The following is an 8,934-nucleotide window of genomic DNA, read 5'->3' on the forward strand; positions in this document are numbered from 1 at the left end:
TTCTTTATAGCGCATGGCTTTAAGCGAATGGTATGGTCACATCTAATAAAAACGAATGTGAAAATGAACAGAGAAAATGTATATTAACACACTACCTATTCATAGATGTATTTATTCATCATCTACATATTCATATTAAGCTTCTACGTCTGTGTACAGGAACGTATTATTTGTAAGAAGCAATAGAAAATATATCAGTTTATTGTTAAATTACGTTCTTTCTAATACAACGTGTCGTAACTATTGTTTCCAAACTGCGTTACCCACTCCAGCCAGCAGATGGCGATGGCGTCTTTCAGGTGATGCTTCTTGCGTGACGTATAATGGACTGGACGGGACGCTTCTTCAGGAACAACAAGGCGCCAACTCTTTCAACCACCTCGGTAGCCTGCTTGACAATAAAACTAAAAGATTGATTCTTTGGACCATGTTATTGTACATGAGCTAATCTCAGTGTTTCAGACACATTTCGGTTGACGTATCTACTGGTGAACTTTAACCTCATGTGCTTGTTCAATTTGCAAACTTGTTAAAAATTGATACTGAGGTTAGCACTAGGCTAGTCGCTAATGCTAGCTAGCTAACATCCCTGACCATGAGCTCACTGAACTACTCCTCCCTTGCTAATGAAGAGGAGGTCTGCTTTACGGAGAAAGAATATTTCAGAGTGAAAAAGGAGGAAGAGGAGGCTGTTATAGTTAAAGAAGAGAAAGAACCTTTTAGAGAGGAAGAGGATGCTATCTTAATAAACGTGAAGGAGGAAGACGTTTTGAGAGTGAAAAAGGAGGAGACAGAAGATCCGATTGACACCAGTGAGTACTGTCTTAAAAACAGGGACACAAACTATGCAGTTGTTGAACTAATGTGGGGGTTTTAATGGGCATTCTTACTGTAGGAATTGTTAAATGGTCGATCTGCCATTGGTTCATATACTTTTGGGACTTTTCAATTAGATGTATTGAATTCTCCATGTGGTCGACATTAAAGTTCCCCTCATCTAGTATAACAGTCTTTTTTTAAATTCAATATTGGTGCATATGTTCTACTTAAAATATAAAAAGGCACCCATTTTGTGGAACAACCCTTTTACATTTGCATCACAAATATTTTTTTAGGAAATCAAGATGAAAGTGGCCATTTTAGGCTCTTTTTAGACATATTCATGCCTCTTGTAAGACTCTGATTGCAATACAAGATCATAAGTTTACCATCTGTTTGATGTTCTCATTCACACAGGAGAGAGACATGACTGTGGTGGATCCTCTGCGGAGCCTCAACAACATCCTGATGCTGACGAGGCAGAGAAGAGTCTCTCCAGATCAGAACACCAGATGGTACAGCTTGGTCTGGTCTAGCATACAGCTTGCTTTATCGGCTTGGGCTGGGTTTCTGTAGAGCACTTTATGACAACAGTGACATCAGCATCCATAATGATGTGCGTTTGTGTCCCCTCTTTATGGTTACCAGGACAACGCTAGCCCTTCCTCCCTCCCGGAGTCCATGTGTCGTGCCTCTCCCGGTCCCACCTTACTGCTGGGTATGAAGAGGTTGTCTGTGCTGCTGGTGGACTTCAGGAAAACAACGGGGCTGAGTGGAACTGTGAGAGGAGGAGAAGAGATGAAAGGATCAGATTTGACTCATCAAAGTAAGTGCTGTAGTTTAGTTTGAACAAATAAAAATAGATCTGCCCTCTATCTGTTACCAGGACAACCAGTGGAGTTATGTTAGTTGACAGGAAGATAGACTGGTGGATATGGATGTTATGAATATCATAACACTGAAAAAGGATTCTGCCAATGAAAAGAGAGAAACCAATATACCATATAAAACCTTGATGAAAGTTAGCTTTAGAGAGAACATTTCAAGATGATCCAATGTAAGGTGCTTGTTTTACAAAAACTTATCCTTAAAACATTATGGATATTACATTGCCTGTCCCAGTCAACCCCCCTATCTTTACAAGACTGTTGAACAGGCAAACTAAACTCTAGACACTGTTAATTAATGAACTAATACTGAGGAAAGCTGTGATCAGGCTTATAGGGAAGGACATTCAATAAACACAGCACTTAAAAATGACTGATTGGCTGAGAGAAATTGATGATGATAAAAATATTGTTTGTGCAGTTTTGTTAGACTTCAGTGCGGCTTTTGTAATGGTTTTCTTCATCTGAAGGAGAGGTGCACCAAAGCGCAGCGTGGTGGTTATTCATATTCTTTAATTTATAAAGAAACTACACATGAGATAACTAACAAAAACAACAAATGTGAGAACCTAAAACAGTCCCATCTGGTGCAAACACAAAGACAGGAACAATCACCCACAAACACACAGTGAAACCCAGGCTACCTAAGTATGATTCTCAATCAGAGACAACTAATGACACCTGCCTCTGATTGAGAACCATACTAGGCCGAAACATAGAAATACCCAAATGATAGAAAAACAAACATAGACTGCCTACCCAACTCACGCCCTGACCATACTAAATAAATACAAAACAAAGGAAGTAAAGAACGTGACAGCTTTTGACATTATCGATCATAGTCTGCTGCTGAAAAAACGTATGGCTTTACACCCCCTGCTATATTGTGGATAAAGAGTAAAAAAATAAAAGCGAACCTTTATTTAACTAGGCAAGTCGGTTAAGAACAAATTCTTATTTTCAATGACGGCCTTGTTCAGGGGCAGAATGACAGAGTTTTACCTTGTCATCTCGGGGATAAGATCCAGCAACCTTTTGGTTACTGGCCTCCCGCTCTAACCACTAGGCTACCTGCCGCCCCAGAGCTACCTGTCTAACAGAACACAGAGAGTGTTCTTTAATGGAAGCCTGTACAGCACAATCAAGGTAGAATCAGGAATTCCCCAGGGCAGCTGTTTGGCACCTACCTTTTTCAATCTTTGCCAACGACATTTGAGTAAAGCCAGTGTGTCTGTATGCGGATGACTCAACACTGTACACGTCAGCTACCACGGAAACCGAAATGACAACAACACTTAACAAAGAGCTGCAGTGAGTTTCAGAATGGGTGTCAAGGTATAAGTTAGTCCTAAATATTTCAGATTACCTTAAATTACATGGCCTACTATGCTAATTCTGTAGCGGTATTGTTAGAGGGGGGTAAAGAAATATTTTGTTGGAGCGCCAGGCATGTATTAACCCTAGTTATTAAAGTTAGTTATTACCTATTATAACATTATTATTAAATATTATTACAACTGAAAGGATGAGAGTAGAATAGAGTAGCGCTTCCAGACACATTCTAAACATGATGGAGTCTTAAAGGAGGACTGTAGCATCTAATGATGAAACATTATGGAGTCTTAAAGGAGGACTGTAGCATCTAATGATGAAACATTATGGAGTCTTAAAGGATGACTGAAGCATCTAATGATGAAACATTATGGAGTCTTAACCTGTATGGGAACGGGGTTCTGCCGCCAACAGCCAATGAAATTGCAGGGCGCCAAATACAAATCAACAGAAATCTCATAAATCAAATTTCTCAAACATTCAAGCATTAGGCACCATTTTAAACATAAAGTCTCGTTAATCCAGCCACAGTGTCTGATTTCAAAAATGCTTCACAGCGAAAGCTCCACAAACGATTATGTTAGGTCACCACCAAGTCACAGAAAAACCCTGCCATTTTTCCAGCCAAAGAGGAGTCACAAAAAGCACAAGTAGAGATAAAAATGTATCACTAACCTTTGATCTTCATCAGATGACACTCACAGGACTTCATGTTACACAATACATGTATGTTTTGTTCGATAAAGTGCATATTAATATCCAAAAATCTCATTTTACATTGGCGTGTTATGTTCAGTAGTTATAAAACATGCAGTGATTTTGCAGAGAGCCACATCAATTTACAGAAATACTCATTATAAATGTTGATGAAAATACAAGTGTTATGCATGGAACTTAAGATAAACTTCTCCTTAACTTCTTGCGTCGAGCAATCCCGGATCCGGGATTCTATTTATAGCCTCAAGCTCATTAGCATAATGCAACGTTAACTATTCATGAAAATCGCAAATGAAATAAATATATTTGCTCTCAAGCTTAGACTTTTGTTAACAACAGTGTCATCTCAGATTTTCAAAATATGCTTTTCAACCATAGCAAATCAAGTATTTGTGTAAGAGTATTGATACAGTGCCTTGCGAAAGTATTCGGCCCCCTTGAGCTTTGCGACCTTTTGCCACATTTCAGGCTTCAAACATGAAGATATAAAACTGTATTTTTTTGTGAAGAATCAACAACAAGTGGGACACAATCATGAAGTGGAACGACATTTATTGGATAGTTAAAACTTTTTTAACAAATCAAAAACTGAAAAATTGGGCGTGCAAAATTATTTGATTATAATTATTTTATCATGTGGAGGTTTCTTTCAGTCTCTATTTTTTCTTTTAAACACTGTCTTTGGCAGGAGAAAGACCAGACTCAGAGGAACCAGAGCCAGGGTTGTCCAAACCAGCAAGAAGACACCAGTGCTCTGACTGTGGAAAGGGTTGTAACAGGTTAGGGGCCCTGAAAGCCCATGAGCTAGTACATGCAGGGGAGAAGCCTTACCACTGCTCCCACTGTGGCAAGTGTTTTAAGCAGTTAGGGAATCTGAAAGGCCATGAAAGAATACACACAGGGGAGAAGCCTTACCACTGCTCCCAGTGTGGCAAGTGTTTCAACCATTCAGGGAATCTGAAAGACCACGAAAGAATACACACAGGGGAGAAGCCTTACCACTGCTCCCGGTGTGGAAAGTGTTTTAAGCGGTTAGGGAGCCTGCAACGACACAGGCTAGTACACACAGGGAAGAAGCCTTACCACTGCTCCCAGTGTGGAAAGTGTTTTAAGCGGTTAGGGAGCCTGAAAGCCCATGAGCTAGTACATACAGGGGAGAAGCCTTACCACTGCTCCCAGTGTGGAAGGAGTTTTTACCATAAAAACAGCCTGAACCAACATGAGAAAATACACAGATGCATTACCACTCCTCCCGGAGTGCAAAGCTTTTGCCCATTTAGGAAGCCTGAAAGAGCATGACACAGAGGAGAAGGCTTACAAAAGCTTAGACTTTGGGAAAACATATTACTCATAATCACTTAAACGTCATTAGAGAATCCACACAGGAGAGAGAAATTACTACTCTTAGCGTGTATATTGATATTTCACATCTCATTTTTCTTACAATTCATCAGAGAACATACACAGTGCTCCCATTGTCTTATATTGTTGCCTATAATGTGTTGACCTGTTTTTACCAGATGAAATTGCTTCTTCCAATTATTGATAAACATGTACCTGTTAAGAAACTGACTGTTAGATATGTTAAGGCTCCATGGATTGATATTGAATTTAAAAACTGTATGTTTGAAAGAGTTGGGGCAAAAGGAGTGGCTAATAAGTCTGGCTGGCTTACATGCTGCAAATTGAGAAATTATGTGACCAAACTCAACAAACATAATCAACTTTATTATGAAGCCAAGATCAATGATATAAAGAATGATGGAAAAAAACATAATGAAAGAAAAGCAGTGCAAGTTTTGAATTTTGTAAAGTTAGTGTGGGAGAGGCGGAAAAATTGTTATCAATCAATAATGACAAACCTCCTGGCATTGACAACTTAGATGGAAAGCTACTGAGGACAGTAGCTGACTCTATAGCCACTCCTATCTGACATATTTTTAATATGAGCCTAGAGGAAGGTCTTTGTTCTCAGGCCTGGAGGGAAGCCAAATTAATCCACTACCCAAGAGTGGTAAAGCGGCATTTACTGGTTCTAACAGCAGACCTATAAGCTTGCTGCCAGCTCTTAGCAAACTGTTGGAAAAAAATGTGTTTTACCAAATACAATGCTATTTCTCTGTAAACAAATGAACAACAGACTTTCAGCATGCTTACAGAGAACGGCACTCAACATATACTGCACTGACACAAATGACTGATGATTGGTTGAGTGAAATTGATAACAAGAAGATTGTGGGAGCTCTATTGTTAGATTTCAGTGCAGCCTTTGATATTATTGACCATAACCTGTTGTTTACGAATGTTTGTGCTATGGCTTTTCAAACTCTGCCATAATGTGGATTCAGAGCTATCTATCTAATAGAACTCAGAGGGGTTTTAATGGAAGCTTCTCTAATGTCAAACATATGAAGTGTGATGTACCGCAGGGCAGCTCTCTAGGCCCTCTACTCTTTTCTATTTTTACCAATGGCCTGCCACTGGCATTAAACAAAGCATGTGTGTCCATGTATGCTGATGATTCAACTATATAAGCACCAGCAACCACAGCTAAGCAACCACAGCTAATGAAGTCACTGAAACCCTTAACAAAGAGTTGCAGTCTGTTTTGGAATGCGTGGCCAGTAATAAACTGGTCCTGAACATCTTTAAAACTAAGAGCATTGTATTTGGTACAAATCATTCCTTAAGTTCTAGACCTCAGCTGAATCTGGTAATGAATTGTGTGGCTGTTGAACAAGTTGAGGAGACTAAATTACTTGGCATTACCTTAGATTGTAAATTGTCATGGTCAAAACATATACATTCAATGGTTGTAAAGATGGGGAGAGGTCTAGCCATAATAAAGAGATGCTCTGCTTTTTTGACACTACTCTCCACAAAGCAAGTTCTGCAGGCTCTAGTTTAGTCTAATCTTGATTATTGTCCAGTCGTGTGGTCCAGTGCTGCAAGGAAATACCTAGTAAAGCTGCAGCTGGCCCAGAACAGAGCGGCTGCCACGCCCTGGCCATAGAGAAGCTTTTATTCTCTATTTTGGTTAGGCCAGGGTGTGACTAGGGTGGGCATTCTATGTTCCTTTTTATGTGTTTTTGTATTTCTTTGTTTTTGGCCGAGTGTGGTTCCCAATCAGGGACAGCTGTCTATTGTTGTCTCTAATTGTGAATCATACTTAGGCAGCCTTTTTCCACCTGTGTTTTTTGGGTAGTTGTTTTCTGTATAGTTGATTTGCCTTACAGAACTGTTCGTTCTTCTCTTTGTTATTTTGTTCGAATGTTTTTTGATTAAATAAAAATCATGAACACTTACCACGCTGCGCTTTGGTCCATGCCTTCCGACGAGAGACGTGACAATTGTGTCATGTTTTGTGTTGACCGCAGGAGGGGTAGCTGCTGCTTTTGCAACAGCTAATGGGGATCCTAGTAAAATACAAAATTCCAAACTCTGTTGTTCTCTCTGAGCTCAGAAATAAAGAATCTTGGTTTGACTTGGACTCCAGCAGATCCTTATATTATAATATCCACTACAACTCACCCACAGATTGCTGTTTCATGATTGTCTCAATGAAGAGTTCCTCATTCCACTTTCCTGTGGGTATTTACAAGCCTCCCACTGGTTGAATAAACATTGTTTCCACGTCAAATTAAAAAACATGCTTAACATCGATGAACCTTCACTATCTTCATCCCTAAACTAGCAACATTAACTATTGTCTATTGTTATTCTCAATGACATTCCTGGCCTTATGAAATCCTAGCTAAATACAATGTTCCCACCCGTTTTCATGTCTTTGGTTATGCAAACATTTGTTTATTCGATTATATTTCTCATTAAGATGAATATAGTTTTAATTCTGCATGGGTCACGCATTGCTTTGGTCATGTGGTCCCTTATGGGTCAATGATTGTAATTAGAATATAGCAATTATGCTCTCTCCTCAATCACTTACAGTTTCTTTGGAAAGTATTCAGACCACTTGACTTTTAGGTTTAGGTCATCAGTAAAAGGGGACATCTTAAATATTACAATGACCCTTTCAAAGACAGACATCCAGACATCCAGTATTCAGACATTTTTATTTATTTTCCCATGATGTCAAGTAAAGAGGCACTGAGTTTCAAGGTAGGTCTTGAAATACATTCACAGGTGCTCTTCCAATTGACTCAAATTATGTCAATTAGCCTATCAGAAGCTATAGACATAATTTTCTGGAATTTTCCAAGGCTGTTTAAAGGCACAGTCAATTTAGTGTATGTAAACTTCTGACCCACTGGGATTGTGAAATAATCTGTCTGTAAACAATTGTTGGAAAAATGACTTGTGTCGTTAACACAGATGTCCTAACCGACTTGCCAAAACTATAGTTTGTTAACAAGACATTTGTAGAGTGGTTGAAAAATGAGTTTTAATGACTCCAACCTAAGTGTATGTAATCTTTAGCTTCAACTGTAAATACTGTATCCTTCACTATCTATTCTTCACTATATATTGCATCTTAGCTGCTGTGTTTCTGCTCATCCATGTTTTCTACTTCTATATTTCCCATTCCTTTACTGGATTATGTGTATTAGGTTTAGTTGTGGAATTTGTTAGATATTATCTGTTTGATACTGCTGTACTGTCGGATCTAGAAGCATAAGCATTTCACTACACTCACAATAACATCTGCTAACCATGTGTATGTGACCAATAACATCTGCTAACCATGTGTATGTGACCAATAACATCTGCTAACCATGTGTATGTGACCAATAACATCTGCTAACCATGTGTATGTGACCAATAACATCTGCTAACCATGTGTATGTGACCAATAACATTTGATTTGATCAAAACTAATCCATGTGATGTTTGATCAATGTGGAAAACGGATTGGATTTGTAAAAATCCATCTACATAAGGTATTTTTTATTAATTTTCACACAACTGGTAACCAGCTACTGGTGACATTTTGTGTTTCACCCAACTGGCAACCTAAATCCAATGACAGGTCGACATTTTGTGTTGATTTCATGTTGAATTCACTTTCGTCAACTAATCAAAGAAATGTAAATAGAAACTAGATGTTGAACTGATGTCTGTGCCCAGTGGGCTGGTTTGAATAAGCAGCAGGTGTTGGATCAATATCCACATTAGTAGCTACATTTCCATGCAATTTGCGACAGATTTTCATGTGAATATT

At 38.8% G+C, this 8,934-nt stretch overlaps 1 protein-coding gene across 1 annotated transcript; it reads left to right on the top strand.

Moving 5' to 3' along the window:
• Nucleotides 1–1,473: 1,473 nt before the first annotated feature.
• LOC116366819 (gastrula zinc finger protein XlCGF7.1-like) lies at nt 1,474–5,569 on the top strand. Its single transcript, XM_031818740.1, has 2 exons — nt 1,474–1,645; nt 4,444–5,569. The coding sequence occupies exons 1-2, from the start codon at nt 1,501–1,503 to the stop codon at nt 5,052–5,054; spliced, it is 756 nt and encodes a 251-aa protein (XP_031674600.1). The 5' UTR covers nt 1,474–1,500; the 3' UTR covers nt 5,055–5,569.
• Nucleotides 5,570–8,934: the final 3,365 nt, after the last annotated feature.

The sequence above is a fragment of the Oncorhynchus kisutch genome, unplaced genomic scaffold, assembly GCF_002021735.2.
Source record: "Oncorhynchus kisutch isolate 150728-3 unplaced genomic scaffold, Okis_V2 scaffold1581, whole genome shotgun sequence".
Lineage (NCBI taxonomy): Eukaryota > Metazoa > Chordata > Actinopteri > Salmoniformes > Salmonidae > Oncorhynchus > Oncorhynchus kisutch.

What these genes read in the sequence shown, in the direction of transcription:
- LOC116366819 (XM_031818740.1), top strand. Translation starts at nt 1,501, where the DNA reads ATGTGTCGTGCCTCTCCCGGTCCCACCTTACTGCTGGGTATGAAGAGG. An exon ending in ATCAGATTTGACTCATCAAA is followed by an intron (nt 1,646 to 4,443) that starts GTAAGTGCTGTA and finishes TGTCTTTGGCAG; the next exon opens with GAGAAAGACCAGACTCAGAG.